Genomic DNA, 18468 nt, shown 5'->3' with positions numbered 1-18468 from the left:
TCCGAAAAAAGGCCATTATATTATATATATTGATAGCTAAGTGTCTTACCCGAATTGAGAAACGAGACAGATACTGATGTTGGCTAACTAACGCCACTTTAAAAATCCACATACTTGCGCGCCGTCATCAAAAATAAGATATAGGTTAAGTATAGAAGTTATACTAGGTACTTATATTAATATAATTTTTTTTTGAAGTTATACTTCTATTGGTGCGATGAAAAAAAATGATGACAGTGAATTTTTACAATGCGCGCGCACACCAACACCTAAATTTGACATCGTAAAGTTAGGTCTAGGTGGCATGGAAATCGATAACTATTTACAAGTTGTATATTCTAATATTTTTATATTTAGAACACGTGTTTCGTAACAGTACAATTAAACAGTGTGAATAAATAAATGTTATTTTTGTGTTTTTATATCAATTTCATATACGACGGTGATAATTTACTGATTATTTATTTATTTAAATAAAATCTTTTTGATTAATTTTAATATTTATCGTTAATCACTACTGCATTTTAGTTTTTTTCCATATGCCAAAGAAGTATAACTTCTAACGCGTGTACATAAGTGTACAGTGTACACACACTCTTTTTTTATTTATTGAGAAAGATTTACAGCTTACTTACTTACTAAATGTAATGTTTCTCTTGGCCATTAATAAATCTTTACATATATAGTCAAGTCTAGTAATATTAACTGAATAGGTAACAATAAAATCATTTTATTCAACTAAATAAATATGTATAAAAGTAAGTTTATACGACACTATATACAAATGTTAAATAAAGAATATAAATAATTCATAAACCTACACTCGGCTTTGTTTTGTAATGAATCAATTGTTGATATAAATAGATTAAAGTAATAAATAATATCTAACAAAATCCTTTAAAACTTATTCGGACGAGTATATTTGAAAGATTTTATTAGTATAATTATTTGGTAAATCTGAAAGTATAAAACATTATTTTATATGTGAACCTGACCGATAGATAAACGATAAGTCGCTGTGTAATCTGTGTTTGTGACAGTGTCAAATAAATGTCTGAAGTACTTCTCTAGACTTAAAAATTGTATGTTGTCGGCGAATTCGCTAGAAGTAATAGTGTTCTGCAGTGATGCCAACTTTGGAGTTTTTCCCCAAATTTAGGGGGAAATAAGATGTCTAGGCCCTAGGGGATTTTTAAGGAGATAGATTTATTTAGGGAGATTTTTAGGGTGTACCTTATTCAAAAAAATTTTTCTCTACAAACACGATTCTATATAATTAATATTAAACTTCGAACGCAATCAACAAACTAAACCAAAAATAAACTTCAAGCCTGGCTATAAAATCGAATCGTTTAACGTCAATATGTACAATTTCAAAAATATCGGCAACAGCAAAACGCAGCGCGATATCCAGGCCGATGACTTAGACGAAATCTTACATGCTTATCTCAATGACATTTCATAAGATTATGTTGGAAGGAAAAAACGGAGACATTCACGAATTCGTTTTTGATTTTGAGCCTGCCTCGTTTAACTGTAACAGAACAGATAAAAAGAACAGTACACAAAGCTCTTATATAATAATGTATGAAAAGAAAAGGACAAAACCGTAAAAAGTTCTCTACCAAGAAACGTTAAGAAAACTGAATTCGAAAAAAGAAAAGTTAAAAATTGTTTCACGTCATTGTCAATATGTAAAATGTACCCACATAAATACAACCGCTATTTTTTACTACTTTAAGGTATTTTAATTCATATTTGAAATTACCTCTCAAACCAAGTGTACAACATTTTGATCGACATTTTGTAGGAGTTGGCATTACTGGTGTTCTGTGAAGTGTGAACTTCTGTGCCAACGGCCACGGGCCTCGGTGCATCAGCTGATAGCTATGACATTTTAATTAATGTATACAAAATAAAAATCAATTATTTAGATTTAATTTTTTTAAGTTTATAAGCAAACATACATGGAATGCATTTATCATTACTCATATATAAAAAGTTAATTTAAACAATCATTTGTAATAATTATAGTTACATTTATCATTTATCTTGACAAAAACTCCCGTGAGCTGAGAAAATGAGTACAACTTTTTATGTAAATACATAATTGTAATTCGTATTAGATGAGTGCTAATAGTAATGAATCATTTTTTTTCAATTTGTACGACATTCTTACTGGTTGACATAACTACTAAGAAGTAAGAACAATACGTAATCAGTCTGTAGCTACATGTGATAGAAGATGGATATCTACAAAAAAGTATTTAAAATATCAAAATTATTATGGTTTAAAATAAACCGGTGGCATCGAGGTTAGTTTTTTACCTTTTACAATATTATAAATTACCTATTGCATTTCCTTTTCATTTCATAACAAGCATGTTTTCTCAATTTCAGCTTTCTTTATATTTGTCGTAGCACAGTTAAACCTAGTACCTGGAGGTCAAGTGGGATTTCAGTGTAATGATCCAGCTTTATCCCATCCCTACACAGGAGACACAGTTAATTGGAAATGGCTAATTGTTGTTACTATACTTTTACCTTTGGTTGTGGTGAGTTTCAATTTGAAGCAAATAAAATAGCTACATTTATATTTGAATACAAGTTCTAATATCATGTCCGTAATTTATATAGAGATTTAAACTATTAACCTAAAAATAGCATGAACTTATATTATTATATATGTTGATTTCCTATATTTATTCCAGCTACTCATCACAGAAAGACAGCAATGCAATAGTGAAATAGCCAAGAAACAAGCATTTTGTTGGTGTAAAGAGTATTTATATGGCTTCCTATTAAACTTGACTATCGTTCAGGCATTAAAGCTAATTGTTGGTTCCCCTAGGCCACATTTTTTTGAAACTTGCGAACCTAATGAAGCTCTGACATGCAAAGAGTAAGTATTCACTAAGACTTTATTGTTAATATTAATTTAATAAGGCCTTTGTTGAAAAAATATATGTTAATTTATAGTATTTAATTAAGGTGAACCATTAAGAGCTTATGGCTTCACCAAAATAATATTTTGTGCTATTCTTGATGGATGTCTATTTACTGACTGACTAGTGTCAGTTTATTATTTAGACACCATTTGTTGGTTAACTACTGTTAAAAAGTTCTCGCTTAACACTTATACTTGACTACTACTCTTTTTTACAAATTTATCACAGATAGTTAATAATAAATATTTTCAGGTCAGAATATATATCTAGTTATACATGCACTACAGCACATTGGTTACAACAGTCGAACAAAAGCTTTCCTTCAGGTCACACATCCCTAGCAGTCCATGCTGCTGTGTTTATTACGGTATTTCATTAATGAATTAGAGTTTTCTGTTCGCTAGATGAGTTTATTTATAATAACTTTAACCTTTTTGAGTGGCACAACATAAAACTTATATTTTGTTGAAACTTTTACCTAGATAATATAAATTTTGTATGCATTTAATTAATTTCTTTTCCATCCAGTATTATTTGTATCGAAGAGGGAGAAAGTTGAACTCAATGATGGTCTCCACTGTGCAGATAGTTAGTTTGAGTAGCGCAGCACTATGTAGTTTGTCTCGGATATGGGACAGACGTCACCACTGGTGGGATGTAATGGCTGGTGCAGTGATAGCATTGGTCTTACTTGTGTATACTGTGAGTATGAGTATACTCTTTGGCCTATTTTTCTAAGCAATTTTTGTAAAACTTAGTTTTTCGGTAAATTTAGGTTCTGTATGACCATGCTATCAAATGAAGTAAATGGGAACCTCATTTCTTGGTATATCATGAAAATACCAAGCAAGAAAAATAAGATGCAAATTATAGATGTGTTATCCGAAAATACTTATTAATATTTATTTATCATTAAATATTGTTATAATTTAAACTTAAAATTATTTTAATAAAGAAAGAGCAGCCATACCAAAGTTTTAAAAATAGATCACAACCTTTGGTATTTAACTCTCCCAATACCTCGTAAACAAGTAATTGTTACTAACTAAACATTAATTTGCTTTTTCAGATTTCTACTCTGTGCAATAATTTTGATTGTTCAAGTCCAAAGAGTCACGTAAATAAGGAACTAGATACGCTTGTCAAGAATGAAACCCAAACGGAGACATAGTAAAGAAGATATTATTTAATTTTACTATGAAACCTGCAATCATAAGCTTTATTAGGATATTAGTGAAAGCTATTTACTTTGCGCTGTGACTATAGTTGTTTTTTATGTCCCTTTAAGTGTTGACCCCTTCTACAGTATTTTTTTGAATCTTTAGTTATGTCTTACTCTTGTCATTTATTATTTATCTTGCCTATAATCTTGTCATAAATGTTACCAAAATAAACATTAATACCTAGGTAGAGTTTATACTAGATTATATCTACAGCTTCACATAATTTCATTGGTTTCCACATAAACTTATTGCGATTAGCTATATGAAGCTGCTACTACTACTAGATGCCCTGTTGTTATAGGTATTTTAAGAAAATACATAAAATAAGAAAATTGAGAAACAGAAACATGTATTGCATTCCATGTTGGCTATAATTAGAAAATAAGGATATGTATTTTTATACACATTAAATCACATTTACAAAAAAAACTTTTATTTTCCTTTTCAATATAAGTTCAAATTAAGTAAATACTTAAATGCAAGTGAAAAAATAAATAACATTAATGCTGTAGTTTGAATGGTGTTAAATTAAGTGAGAAAATTTTTGTCAAAACAAATATACAAATTGAACAATTATCACCTAAAACTATATTTTAATTCTAGGGTGCCATGCTTAAATTAAAAAAAAACAGATTTTAAACTTTATGGTAGTATTACTATTACTGATAAATATAATTAACTTTGCATCTACATAATCTGTAATATCTTATAGACCAAGAATTTTCTAAAAATGTCAGCTAGACAAACTTATTACAAAACATGGACTTACCATAGTTACCATTTTATAATATAATAAATATGGTGTACAAAATGAACTTTATGAACAGAATCTTAATTAACACCCAAAAAAACATGGCGGATACAAGCGAAGAGCCTAAACACAGGAAATTGAAATAAAAATTATTGTAAGGGCTGGGTATCTTCAGACAGCGTTTTGTCATCCACAAGTTTGTTGAAGTGTTGGATAAGGCCTTCCACAGACATTTCTCCGTGCACTTTATTGTCGCGGGTGCGCACGTTAACCGTACCAGACGACTTTTCGCGTTCACCCACCACTAAAAAAATATTATAATATTAGACTGCCATATAAAAAAATATATATGTAATTGTATTAAATAATCCCAAATAAAAACTATCGTTAAGTAAAAGAAAATCCTTTAAAAACTATATAAAATATGTTTTATTTATTTACACTAATGTTACATTAACATAAAAACAAATAACATAACTTATTAGGGATGCCACGGGCGGCCTTATCTCTAACAAACCGTCTCTTCAAGGCAAGTCTATATGCAATAGTTTTCGTATGTAATTGTAGTCATATGACTGTAACTACATACGAAACTGCGTTTGTTTTGGAGGTAAATAGCTTATCGCAGTCTTGATTGCCTATCATCCCGATACAATTATGGTTTCACCGAAACACTAACTTTATTCACTTAAAAACAAATTCAATATAATCAATCAACCTATGAAACTACACACCTATTTATTTTGTATATTTACTTTAATTTATTTCTTTATATAAATATAATTCTCCTTACCCAATATATAGTTAAACTGGGCCAACTGTGCATTCCTCACTTTCTTGTTGAGCGTATCACCATGATCAATATCTGCTTCAGACATAAATCCAGCTGCAAATAATTTGTCTTTCACCTGCAAGTAATAAAGTCTAATTAGATTCAAAATAACAGACTGAACATTTTAAGTATTAAATATTTTCCTCTACATGAATTAATAATTTTGTCTAATAATAGCATAATAATAAATAAGCATAAAAACTAAAAATACATTGTTATAAGACACCAAACAATTTATTTTAATTAATAGAAAATTAGCATTTATCATATATATATAATTAAGTTTATTACCATACATAAATAAGTTTATTACCTGTATCGCATAATCATCGTATGCGGGACCGATCGGCACGACACACACTTGTCTAGGACTGAGCCAGAAGGGCCACTTGCCCGCGTACGACTCGCTCAGGATCGCTATCATTCTCTCCACAGAGCCGAGAATGGCTCGATGGATTATCACCGGTCGCTTCTTTTCACCAGTTTCACTATAAATTTAAAATTATAATTTAACTCCAACTAATGATTGATCAAATTAACAGCAAACATTGCCATAACAAAAAATATATAATGGAAACTTATACAAATTTTATTATATATAGAATTAAAATTATTATAAATAACGACGTTTAAATCTAGTTAAAGTTGACAAAAGAAAATATATACAGTAATAACATACCTGACATATGTCAAGTTGAATCTCTCTGGTAGTTGGAAGTCGAGTTGTATGGTAGCGCATTGGTGTGACCGTCTTAGTGCATCTTGTATTGTTATATCAATTTTGGGACCATAGAACGCGCCATCTCCCGGATTTAATTGCCAGGGCTTGCCGAATTTGTTCAAAGAATCTTCCAGAGCCTGGAAAGGAAGATAAGAAACAATTATTGATACACGGTTTTACTATACTAAAACTTTTAAGATTTGACAATTTCAGTGTTGCAACGTTATGAAAAGTAATAAATAGTGACGTTGCGAAATAAATCGATCCGGAACAATTCCATTTCCGTATCGATTCCAATGGTTTATAGTAGTATATCTAAACAACTACTACTTTAATAGAAACTAAGTATATCAGGAAATTAAATCTTTCTGAAACGAAAAAACCTCAAGAACTCACCTTTTCAGCTTGATTCCAGGCCTCAAGGTCTCCTAAATATTTCTCAGGTCTAGTTGATAGCTTCAATTGGAATGTAAAACCAAAGTTAGTGTACACATGCTCCAAGAAGTTTAGACATCCCATCTGAAAAATAACATAATCTGGGTACTATAGCAAAAAAAGTTGTGTTTCTAATGAAATTTTAGAAAACATAAATTTCTTAAGCTAATTCGTTATCATTGACGTCCATTATTCATTCCCAAGGTTCAAAATCAGTTCCAACCTAATGTTTCAGGAATCTCATTAGAATTCTTCGTGAATAGAATAAAATATGTATTTAGAGCTTGATAAGTATTTTTATTAATATCCTTATTCCTGCAGTGTTTTAGTGGTACGACGTGACACAGAGTCCTGGGATTAAATTGGCAAAAAAGTGCAATGATCCTTAAAACATTATCAATACAGGCAAAGTAAAAATTCTTTAACTAATAAACGCGAATTTGCTACCTGGATTTGAGTACTCTTCAGTAGAAGCAAGAAACTTCCACAAAGTTGAATATATATAAAGCTACAGAGATATTAGCAAAGAGATTTTTTAAAGATTTGACGTGAAAATAATAATCCAAATTTTTGTTGCCGGTATTTACAACATTGGCTGATTGTATAATCCCTAAGCCCCATCGGAACATCACTTACCATCTCCTGTTCGATATGCTGTGAAGTACAGAATATATGAGCATCGTCTTGTTGGAAACGTCTGACTCGAGTAAGCCCCGTGAGGGCGCCACTGAGCTCATTCCTATGAAGCACGCCGAAGTCTGCGAGCCGCAACGGAAGTTCACGCCACGAACGGACTCGGTTGTCGAAAATAAGACTGTAAATTAATTAAATTTCTTTAGATATACTACGGACGCGGAGCACGAAGAATTTCGTACAATGACCTTTGGACCTACTGCCAGTGGTTAAAAACATTTTTTTATAAGTACGAATATTAAAAAAGGTTTACAATCTCTGAATACGGCGGTCACTGCATCTGTGTGAGCGCAACGGCAATATGTTTATGTGCGAGCGACAAAGACATAAGATGACGGGTCCGTAGTATAACACTATTTATTGGATAATTTAAACATTCAGTGAATGTGGTGAATGTGGTAAATCACAGAACAGATTTTATCTTATTTTTACTTATGTAACTTAAATGACGTTGTGGTTTATGACATTTTCTTTTGAATTATTGTATGTAAAGGGAGGATAAAACTTGCTGAGTTTCTTGCCTGTTCTTCTCAGAACAAGACCTCCCGGTAGTCTTGCGAACGGATGGCGTAGTTTTGCTCTTTCGCGAATTTTGTAAACGTTTTTGACATTCATAAGCATGCCTTAAGTCGCATCTAAACTGAATAAATAAATTTTGATTGATTGATTATATAAAAAAAAAATCTAGATAATACTCTCAACATACCAATGTCCTGGACAGTTCATGGGTTTCAATGCAAATGTTTCCTTTTCCACGTCAAATGAAAACATGTTCTCGGCGTAATGGGCCCAATGACCTGAAGTTTGCCACAACTTGGCATTGTACATATTCGGGGTTACCACTTCTTGAAAACCGCGTACCCTTAAAATCAATTAAATCCAATCAGAATTCGATACAATACAAAGTATCGATCTCGAAATGTATCTCAAAACCGATTACGGTAAATGTCACATCACATATGTAAAGGCAATTTGACAGAAAGAGTAGTTAAAACATATTGATTTCTTTTTGAAGAAATGAAGGGGTAAATATCATGCAATGTGAATTAAAAAAATACCTATATTGTTCTCTTATAAAGTTAACCAGAATGTTATAAATGTGAGCTCCACGCGGTTGGAAGAAACAAGAGCCTGGAGACAGCTCATGGAAGAAGTACAATTCTTGTTCCTGTAAAAAACAATTAAATTAAAATTTTCAACCTAAAACGTTAAAATCTTGGACTACGCAATCAAGACTGGCAAAATAATTATTAAATAATCTTAATTTTATTTAGTTTTTTATTTTCTAAAATTAATGGTTTACCTCTTAATTACATTCCACTTCTATAAAAATGTTAAGTTTTCTTGTGGTATTACGGTAATTGTACGTTTAAAAAAAATTGTATTTGTAATTGTAAAAGTTTTGCAATTAATATTGTTTTATTAATTATAAAAAATGCTCACCCTGCCAATTTTACGATGATCCCTCTTGGCAGCTTCCTCCTGTATGACTTCCCATTCCTTAAGCTGTTTTGGCTCTGGGAAAGAAACTCCATACATTCGCTGAAGTGATTCTGCGTCTGATTTACCCTCCCAGTAGGTCGATGAGTTCTGTAAACATTTTGTATCAAATTTTAAAATTAAATAATATCTATTTTAAAATCAAAATTTAAAAATAATAATATTCTCAGAAATTTTAAAATTATGTAATTTAAAATTATTTCAGAACAATAACATCAAGTAGCTTGGAAAGGTTTTCTTGCTTTATTTACTCAGGCTTTATTTGCTCAGCTGTTTATTGCAAAATACATGGAATGTAATATCCGAGGAAAATTTATCAAGCTAATAAAAGGCGTGCTTGTACTGCCAAACACAGTTGGAAAATTAAATTTCTGTCGAACAATTGATGACGTGGGTACTGTAGGCAACAAAAATAATAAAGAAACAGGTTTGCAAAAAATGCATATGTAACAGAGAGTTACGGTTTTGCATTGATTAATCATACATACCTTAGTAACTTTAAAGGCTTTAACTTTTCCCGTGTGTCGAACATGAGGTCCTCTGCACAAATCAATAAGTGGGCCACACCTGTACACAGTAGTGGTTGGAGTATTCACTTTTTCTTTTAAAATTCTAACTTTAAAAGGATTGTAGTCAAACATCTCTAGTAATTGTTCCTTTGTTAGTTCTAATCGCTCAAAAGGCTGCTTTTCTTTTGCTATCTTTTTTACAAGGCTTTCTACACATTGGTAATCAGTAGAAGATATCTGAAATATACATTAAAAATCAAAACCATTTCTATAGGAACATTAATAAAAGCATAACATTGTTTTTTCTTTCTTCTAAATATATGAACAATTATATCATGATTATTGCATTGAAGTTATAAAACCTTTACACTAACAGTTGTGAGTCTTATATAATATGTTATGCTATATGTATCCTATGCTTTTCCAGAGCATACAATGTTTTCAGTTGAAAAACTTACCCCTTTCTCTGGATAGAACATATCATAATAAAATCCTTCTTCAATTGGTGGTCCATAACATAGGCAACCTCCATATATCTAAAAAGTAAGACAAATGTTTTGATTTATTTGTAAATTCTTGTAATAAACTCAAACCAAGGATTAGGCTTTTTTTGTAAAAGAAGGAATTGGTAAAGTTAAATTTCCAAAAGTTAAAATAATATAGCTACAATCAAGAGAAGCAAGGATTCTATAGCTATTATACATACCCTTTCCATGGCTTCACCAAGCATATGTGCTGATGAATGCCAAAAGACAGCCTGAGCATCAGTGTTGTCCCATCTAAGGAGCTCCAGTTTGCAGTCACCTTCTAGAGGTCTATCTAAGTCCCATAATACACCATTCACTCTGGCTATAATTGTGGAATCTGCTAATCCTTGGCTGAAAATAATTATTATTTACAAATATGATAGTTTATAGATTTTTACACTTCTTTAAATCTAAATCTGACTTTGAAATCTATAACAAACTTCTAATAAGGTAAAAACAAACATGAAATTGATTCAAATAATATGCTAACAAAAACTTAAGGACACCAGAAATATTATAAGGGTTTCATGTGCACTGCAGGCCCTTAAAGTGTTTAATCAAATTTTTTGAATGTTTATAAATTTGTCTGGTTAATCACACTGATGCATATTATAAATACTTACTATTGATTCCAAAACTCGCTATGAGTGCAAACAAGGTGAAAAATTATTTAAGTTGCCAATAGTTACTATAATATTGTGTAAAGCAAAATAGCAATTTCATCAGTTGCTATAAACTTATATAGCAAATAAAAAGCATAACATGTGTTATAGGTCATGTTGTGTTGTTATGTGAAATAATGGAAAAATAAATTTGTGATATTTAATAGTAATAATCAAATTTAATAGTAGCGTACTAAAACTAAATATGTGCCTATTAACTCAGCCACAACAATAGCATTCTAAAGAAGCTTTGATAAGATATTTATTGCATTAAAGATATATATCATAGAATATGAAAAAAAAGAAAAGAATATGTAACCAATGATTATTTCTAAAAAGAAAGAATTAAAACAATGCTTTTTGATTTATTTCTATTGAAGATTATAAACATTAAGAGAAGATGTTCTGCTTAGCCCACTATCAACACAACTAAATAATAAATACATCTATAAATTTAAGATAATATTATATTATAGTGCACATTCTCTAAATAATTAAACACTTACCTGATCCCTTTAGCTACATCATAAGGTGTTGTCTTCCAAGCCTTTGCTTCCACAGTTTTTCCATCAGGTAGAGTAACAACAACACTCAAATCTGGCTTTGAAGCAAGATCTTGTTCATAGTTGGCTTTAAATTTGTCCCACAGATCTAGCCTCTTCTGTATGTACTCTGGCCATGGATTCATTTCAGAAACTCCGCCTGGCGTTTCTTCTTTCTTTTTCTTTTCTTTCATGGCTTTTGCCTTAGACTAAAAAGTAAGGATTATGCTTATTTCACATTTTTATTCGGCATAAAAATAATAGCTTAGATCAAATTTTCTTAATTATTTTAAATATTTTTTATGGCAAGGGCCAAAATATCGCAGCAATACATTATTGCACGTTATTGGTTATTTCTCTAAGATGACGAGTCATGTCGTCATCAAGTAATTAAAAAAGAAGTTAAAATAAGAAATAATATATATTGAAACAAATAATTGTGTTAGGTAGTAGTACGTTGAGGGTAATTAATATCTTTTCTCTCATCATTTTGTTCATCTCTCTTTAATTTTTGGAGTTTATAGGATTACAGACCCATGTGGCGTAGCTCTCTTTGAAGCGCACCACGCAAGCCTTACGTATATTGATTAACTTTAGCATCACAAATCACACTTTAGTGTAGTACATTTATCACTCTAAATACATTAAAATATTATATTAAATTCCTGCCTTTTCCTTTAGATTTATATTTTCTACACCAGCAACTACAGCATCACCCATATTGTTCGTTGTTTACTGACAGCAGACAGTGACGACTGACGGGTAAGAATTACGACTGGCGTTGACACTTGATTCTTTAATGTCTAGTAAATTGTCATCGAATACGCTTTATACGCTATATACGCGAAACAGGATTATTCCCCATTATAAAAAAATAGGATTATTCACTAAAACCTACAAAAATTATTCATTGTTTTCACAACTTATTATAAATATTTAAAACACCTAAAGTAACTCACTTACATAAGGTTTATATGAAATTATTATACATTATTCATATCTGTTTAGTTTTGTAAACGTATACAGCAAAAATCGAACCTTGCAATATTAAAGTTTAGTTATGTAGTATGAGATTTGTTTAAATGTACTGTGTCAGGCGTTTCTCATAATTGTTACTTAAAGTACATTATAAATATACCAGGAAAATGCATCCCGTCAAATAAATGTACGGTGTAGGTACTTATAACAACCATTAAGTTTGAATATGAAAAATTAAAAGTAAAAAGACGTCAATTTTTTACAATCTGCAAACAATATAAAATGTGAATATTTTACATAGATAGATTACCATACTTTAGTTCAAATTAAATGTGAAAAAATAATGTAGGATAGCATGTCACTCCAAAGATCTCGTCCAATGGACACTCTTCAAAGAATTGTTTCGTCATTCAAGCATTTCGAAAAGAAACTGGATAAACTACAAGATGACGTTAATTTTCAAGGTCATACACTAACTGAACTTCGTGTCATGGTTGCAAATCTTTCCGGCGGCGTATTAAACGGCGAAGGTAAGCCAACAGAAAACACAAAACATTCTGCAAACAAAACAACTGTCATACAGCCGGATATTATAAACAGTGATAAGTTATTAAAAACCAAAAGAAAGAATGCCCTACAACCATTTATTTCCAAAATTCAAACAAAAAGTTACCACGGACCGAAGTATGGGTCCAAAACTTCTAAAGATGTGCCTTTTATAAATAAACTGCCGTCTAGTCCTAAAACCGGTAAAAGAACGTCTAGGCAAAGAAAAGGCGATTCTCCGCGCAAAACTACTACATTGCGAGGTCAGAAGGAAATTGTGAACAAGCGCAGCAAGTTACCAACACGTGTTTCGGCTTAATTTCTTATAATTAAAAGTGCTGTAACTTATATGAAATATAATAACCTATTTTGTAACAAAGATTGCATGAATTATTTATTTATAATTTTATTCACAACTATTTCTAGCAAGACTATAAGAACTGACACTATGATACCATACAAAATAAAGTACAATACTGGGCGCATATTTAGGAGGCCAACGCTCGAAAACGCTGTTATTCTATGGGTACACTTGGGCTTTGGAATAATTATGCGGCCATGGAGTGCAGACTGAATGCCAGATTCACGGATGCGCTTCAAACTGAAAATAATATGAAAGCTTGTCAAGCATATGCATTGCACTGTATTTAATGAAGACTTTGTTCAAGTTTTCTGTATGAGTTATACTTCAAATCAAAAACAGTTAACGGTGACTCTTCTACCCGCGCGAGTTTTTCACGCAGATAAAATTATATTGTTTGTATCGTCTCATTGAAATGTATTATTGGTAAGTTTTGGGACGTGATTGGACATTTGGTTTAGGAAGTGGACCCCTTTTGCGCCTTTAATTTGAAATTTATTAATAAGTAAATTGTTAAAATTACTGTTTAATAAAGTCGAAGACTTCCCGTTGTTTAAAATAATTTCACCACATCCTGTTTCGTAAGGTGGAAAATATCATATTCAAATTTGTGTTAGAGTTAGCTATAACCCGAAAATTTACTAAATTACGCAGATAATTCGTGTTATTACGAGGCACAATTGTGAAGATATTGTCGCGTACGGGGACAGTTTTTTAAGAAATTTACGACAAATATGGACTATCTATCCGACCATAGAATAGCGCGCAAAAATAAGTTGAATGAATAACTAACGCTACTCTAAGCAGTTCCAAATATGGCGAATGCTTGTATATTGGAACCAAAGGATATCGTGCATTCATAAAGTCAACTTCCTTAAGGTCACATTTCTCCATCTCAAGAAATGTTTCTTCAGCGCGTCTGTAGATTGAATCTACTGTGGAGTGGAAGGCGAAGAAACCCTGAAAAACATCAAGGATGGCACTTTATTATTTAAAATTATCATGTACGTTTAATTAACAATAATTAAAGCTATGAATATTTTTAAAGCAAAAATATCACAGCGGGAACATCATTATCATCATCATCGGGATTCCCGGTTAAACAACCGGGAATCGAATCTATAACTTCCAAGTATGGCTACTTTATTTATTTTCCACAGCCTATACAAAAGATAGAAAGCTAATTTACAAGAAGTGCATACATCATTAACAAAAATGAGTATAAAATAACATGTTACAAAAATATAATGAACAAAAAAGCTAATTCGATGGTATAATTACTTGTCTTATCTTCGCAACGCCTTCATATAGGTCATAGTAATGTGGTTTGCCTTTCGGGGGCTCTATTTTTTTTAAAAAGGCTGCTCTTACAGGATCGTTGAACATCTGAAAATTTATTAAATATTAGTATGAAATTTAAAATGGATTTAAAGTTCTTAAAATATTTTTTTAACAAAATCATTACAGATTAGTCCAAAGTGTACTCACGCATTAATAGATACGTAGTACACAAAAGATTACTCAAAAGTATAATATTAAAATTAATATATATAATAGTTTACAAATGTAAGCGTACAAAATAGTTTTTTTGTATAGAGACCGAATTCAAAAAAAAACCTCAATTATTTCCATTTTTATTACGTACTATGAACACGGGAGGAACTACTACAACAACTTACTCTAAAGACAAATCGGTTGTAGTCTGTGTCGATAGCACCAAGAGTTATGCCGGACTCTGATAGTTGTTCCAAAGTTTTAATGCCAGTGGAAGGTGCCTGTAATAGTACCACGATGTTTGCGCAATACGCAGCGTATAACGCCATGAGGGCTGTGAAAATTACCCACAGCATTATGCGACCTGTAAATATAAAATCAACACATGCAAAATGTTTTTTCAAATACATATAACATAATTATAAAGTAGAAGAGTTTGTTTTTTGTTTCTAACTCGAGAACTACTTTTCCAAATAAAAATATTTTTGCATTGAATATGTATAAATATTTTTTTATCGGCGTTCGGCCGAATGAACGGGGGTGTAGGTACTTGTGGTACACCACAGCTAAGTTAAAGAATATTAAATGTAACCTTTCCATGGCTTTATTTAAATAAATGTTACCAAGTTGGCCAGGAACAAATGTGTATTTTGTCTGGCGAGAAAATATACCTGATAAGCCTTTTGGTTCCTTTGAGCATCCTTGTTGGCTCAAAGCACTCATTGTTAAGAGTACGGCATCCCCCATACTGCCATCAAGTTGACTTGAATTCTGTAAGTAATAAATATGTTAGTAATGACCTCTAAAGGAGTTCTTAAAACAATTTAACAAACAACCACAAAAAAATATGAAAACGAAATAGAAACTTTTACTTCATTAAGAGCATGATACGCAAAGTTACGGTATGTAGGGAAAGTTATTGTATCAATATTCAATTCAATTTCATCAATCTTAGTAGGTTGTAAGAGCGAGATGGCCTATTCACGCCATGCAATTTTTTTTTAATTTGACCATAGATCTTTTGCTAGGGCTAATCACGTTGGTATGTCTAAGATTATATTGAGGGGGTTTCTATTTAAACATTAAAATAAACATTCCATTAAAACACAATAAGAATATATTTTTTATGTTAAATTTCTTCGATAAATTGACTAAAACAAAAATGTTTTTCTATTCGAAATAGTTGTTCCAGAGATTGCCGCATTCAACCATATAAGTTTTCTGGTTTTAAAACATTATAATAGATTTGACGATGTAGATTTTAAGCTATAAAATAGAATAGATGTAGCGTTGACCACTTTTTCATAATTATCCTAGAGCCTTTTAGCTCAAAGGATTTTTAAATACCTTATTCCTAACTTTTAAGTACGCGAGTCGCGACAGAGTGATATGATTTTCTCTAGTTAAAACATACCAAACCGATCCTCTTCACCTCCCATTTACTAGCGAAGTATACAGAAACAGTAGCCAATACCGTGGAAAGTGCTATAGCCACCCAAACAGTCATCGAAAACGGTAAGGCGAAGACATTAGCTAGATATGAGAGTGGGGGCTGACGGAATATAAATTTCACTTTGAACTGCGCAATTGAATCTGTGAAAACTACGACTTCCAAGCGTTTGGAGTTAGCGACGCAATTGGTACCTGCAGAAAAATCAATATAATAATAATGTTAATGACAGTGAAGTACGATTTCCTTAGTTCTAATCTAATTTGAAGATTAAAAGAGTTCAATCAATTAAGAATATTACTAAATCTAAATAATGAACTATTAATTGGTATGTCCGACAATTGCTTCGCTCTTTGGCCTATGTGGAGTCAACTTAGAGCAATCTTAATTCAAGAAACTTTATACAAAGTCTTTAATATCAGTTTTAGTTCACTTCCGATCGATAGATTCCTAACGATGACCCCGGAAACTTTGTAGTATTACTTTTACAAACTACAGTTAAAAATAAAATAATAATTATTAAGATTTTATTTAAAACGTTAAACGTAACTAAATCAATAAAGCTTTTTATAAATTTGACGAATATTTAAATGATTTTATCCTTGGGATTGATTTGCTCCAGTTCAAACAATTTGTATAACTCAAACTTAGCGATTCAAAAGAGTGGCGGAGAGTTGCTTTTCAATTCTTCTTGCCCACTCTACATCCTTGACTTGCAAACTGGCAGTAAATGTAAATTAAGAATGTTGACGTTCATAAGTGTACTTGTATACCTACATAAGTTAGTTTGACTTTATAATGTACCTAAATCAGCTCTGCCAATCCGAAGATCATTGATCATTCCTGACCATTGACCGTCTTTGATATAACCCCATCTGTAGCTGAAGATGTAACGAGGTGTCGCATTTAACATTTCAAATGCCATTCGAACGTGGCTCCAACATATTTTTGCAAAAGGATCATAGTGAAGTAGCCTAAAAAATAAATATTAACTATAAAGTGTAACAATAGAAATTGCAATGATTGATCAAGATCAAGTAATAAAACTTACAATCTATCCTCTCTCGGTAAATGATATTTAGTAGTGTTGCTCTCCTGTATTACATTTGACATCGTCAAAGGATGACCCATTATATCCTTTCTTCTCCAATACAACTCTCTTCGAGGTCTTAAGTCCTGCAGGCTGCCATTATAAATACCACGAGGATATGAGTAGGTAGATCCATTCGGAGTCGGCTTGTGCACTGTTTTGAACCCATATTAAGAATGCTTAGTTAAAGTAATTTAATAATTTTTGCAAGTAGGGTATTTAAAAAAATTGTAAGTACCTTCATTTTTTTAAATATTTAGCATTAAAAAAAATGAACATATAAATTAATAATAAACACTATACTTACGTTCTGTAAGCAAAAATATATTTGCTTTTCTTTCGGCCAATACAAAGTCACTATCAGCTAGCAGCGGCAAATGTAGAAGACGCTTCTTGAACGATTCTCCATTTGCGTTTGTACTATTATTGTTGATAACATCATCATAAAGGACAAGCCACCGGTACGGAAATCTTAGAAGACTTGTTATCTATATGTTAAATAGTGAGAATTTTATTTGTACTAAAGTGACTGTGTGTCTGAACACAACCTAACACTAAATGCGTGTCTATAGGTGGCGGCTACTGGGAAGGTAATCAATTCTAAATTAAATTTTATTGTCTATTGTATAAACCTACTGAACAATCTGAAACTCAGTCTATTATTATTAATCTTCTAAGTTTTAAGTCGTGCATTTTAATTTGTTCAGTACAAAACGTTTTAGTTTTGTTTATAAGTATCAAAATACATGAAACTCCATCTTACTTTAAACGGCTTTTCTGCGTCAGGACAGTTCAAATCATTTAAAAACAGCAAATTATGGTCTTGACGTGTACTACGCGGTTCCATTGTTGAAGAAACTCGACAACCCACCTTAGCGAGCTCTTTATGTAAACGAATTTGTGCCGCTGTAGACAGATATATTTAGATTTTTACAGAATACAATTATTTAATTTTCATTAGGAATATATAGAAAGCGCCAAATAATTATGCAAGGTAGGCATCACTACAGCTCTACCTTATTTAATAGAAACTCACTGTACGAGCCAAGGCTTGTGGATTTTGCTCACTCAGGCTGTTTTAGTTGTTAGCGTGGCGATATCCTACATCACCAGAGTCACAAGCACCCTCTTCAACTGTTACATTGCAATCATTCGTTACATAGCAATTAAACATTTCTCTATTTCATTTATATTCTGTTCTTGTAC

At 31.5% G+C, this 18468-nt stretch overlaps 4 protein-coding genes across 5 annotated transcripts; 2 read left to right on the top strand and 2 right to left on the bottom strand.

The window, feature by feature from the left end:
• Positions 1-1853: 1853 nt before the first annotated feature.
• LOC111004244 (phospholipid phosphatase homolog 1.2 homolog) lies at positions 1854-4566 on the top strand. The gene is made up of 6 exons (XM_022275180.2): positions 1854-2315; positions 2401-2555; positions 2712-2902; positions 3201-3315; positions 3477-3650; positions 4018-4566. Exons 1-6 carry the CDS (start codon positions 2246-2248, stop codon positions 4117-4119), a joined length of 807 nt encoding a protein of 268 aa, XP_022130872.2. The 5' UTR covers positions 1854-2245; the 3' UTR covers positions 4120-4566.
• LOC111004206 (threonine--tRNA ligase 1, cytoplasmic) lies at positions 4428-12098 on the bottom strand. 2 transcript variants are annotated; one of them, XM_022275119.2, is made up of 14 exons: positions 12013-12098; positions 11308-11552; positions 10319-10490; positions 10071-10148; positions 9592-9849; positions 9047-9193; positions 8662-8771; positions 8310-8465; positions 7547-7724; positions 6872-6994; positions 6434-6612; positions 6068-6242; positions 5716-5830; positions 4428-5226 (listed from the first exon to the last, which is right to left on the bottom strand). In XM_022275119.2, exons 1-14 carry the CDS (start codon positions 12061-12063, stop codon positions 5072-5074), a joined length of 2142 nt encoding a protein of 713 aa, XP_022130811.2. In that variant the 5' UTR covers positions 12064-12098; the 3' UTR covers positions 4428-5071. The 2 variants fall into 2 exon arrangements, with proteins under 2 accessions (XP_022130811.2, XP_022130810.2); XM_022275118.2 differs by having other exon boundaries at positions 11878-12015.
• Positions 12099-12503: 405 nt separating this feature from the next.
• On the top strand, positions 12504-13252 carry LOC111004240. The gene has a single exon (XM_022275174.2). It carries the CDS (start codon positions 12677-12679, stop codon positions 13184-13186), a length of 510 nt encoding a protein of 169 aa, XP_022130866.2. The 5' UTR covers positions 12504-12676; the 3' UTR covers positions 13187-13252.
• On the bottom strand, positions 13138-17408 carry LOC111004237 (glutamate receptor 2-like). Its single transcript, XM_022275168.2, has 8 exons — positions 17224-17408; positions 16977-17146; positions 16137-16366; positions 15394-15493; positions 14908-15086; positions 14510-14614; positions 14022-14188; positions 13138-13468 (listed from the first exon to the last, which is right to left on the bottom strand). Exons 1-8 carry the CDS (start codon positions 17301-17303, stop codon positions 13258-13260), a joined length of 1242 nt encoding a protein of 413 aa, XP_022130860.2. The 5' UTR covers positions 17304-17408; the 3' UTR covers positions 13138-13257.
• Positions 17409-18468: the final 1060 nt, after the last annotated feature.

This window comes from Pieris rapae, chromosome 13, assembly GCF_905147795.1.
Source record: "Pieris rapae chromosome 13, ilPieRapa1.1, whole genome shotgun sequence".
Lineage (NCBI taxonomy): Eukaryota > Metazoa > Arthropoda > Insecta > Lepidoptera > Pieridae > Pieris > Pieris rapae.
This window is presented reverse-complemented; position numbering and strand designations above follow the sequence as displayed.

Excerpts from the sequence above, each read along its gene's own strand:
- LOC111004237 (XM_022275168.2), bottom strand. The coding sequence starts at position 17,303 with ATGGGTCATCCTTTGACGATGTCAAATGTAATACAGGAGAGCAACACT. Across the intron at positions 15,494-16,136 it reads AGGTGAAGAGGATCGGTTTG|AATTCAAGTCAACTTGATGG; the intron begins GTATGTTTTAAC and ends TATTACTTACAG. Across the intron at positions 14,615-14,907 it reads ACAACCGATTTGTCTTTAGA|ATGTTCAACGATCCTGTAAG; the intron begins GTAAGTTGTTGT and ends ATAAATTTTCAG.
- LOC111004240 (XM_022275174.2), top strand. The coding sequence starts at position 12,677 with ATGTCACTCCAAAGATCTCGTCCAATGGACACTCTTCAAAGAATTGTT.
- LOC111004244 (XM_022275180.2), top strand. The coding sequence starts at position 2,246 with ATGGATATCTACAAAAAAGTATTTAAAATATCAAAATTATTATGGTTT. Across the intron at positions 2,316-2,400 it reads AATAAACCGGTGGCATCGAG|CTTTCTTTATATTTGTCGTA; the intron begins GTTAGTTTTTTA and ends TCTCAATTTCAG. Across the intron at positions 3,316-3,476 it reads ATGCTGCTGTGTTTATTACG|TATTATTTGTATCGAAGAGG; the intron begins GTATTTCATTAA and ends TTTTCCATCCAG.
- LOC111004206 (XM_022275118.2), bottom strand. The coding sequence starts at position 11,943 with ATGCTAAAGTTAATCAATATACGTAAGGCTTGCGTGGTGCGCTTCAAA. Across the intron at positions 10,149-10,318 it reads TTGGTGAAGCCATGGAAAGG|ATATATGGAGGTTGCCTATG; the intron begins GTATGTATAATA and ends CTTACTTTTTAG. Across the intron at positions 6,613-6,871 it reads CCTGGAATCAAGCTGAAAAG|GCTCTGGAAGATTCTTTGAA; the intron begins GTGAGTTCTTGA and ends CTTCCTTTCCAG.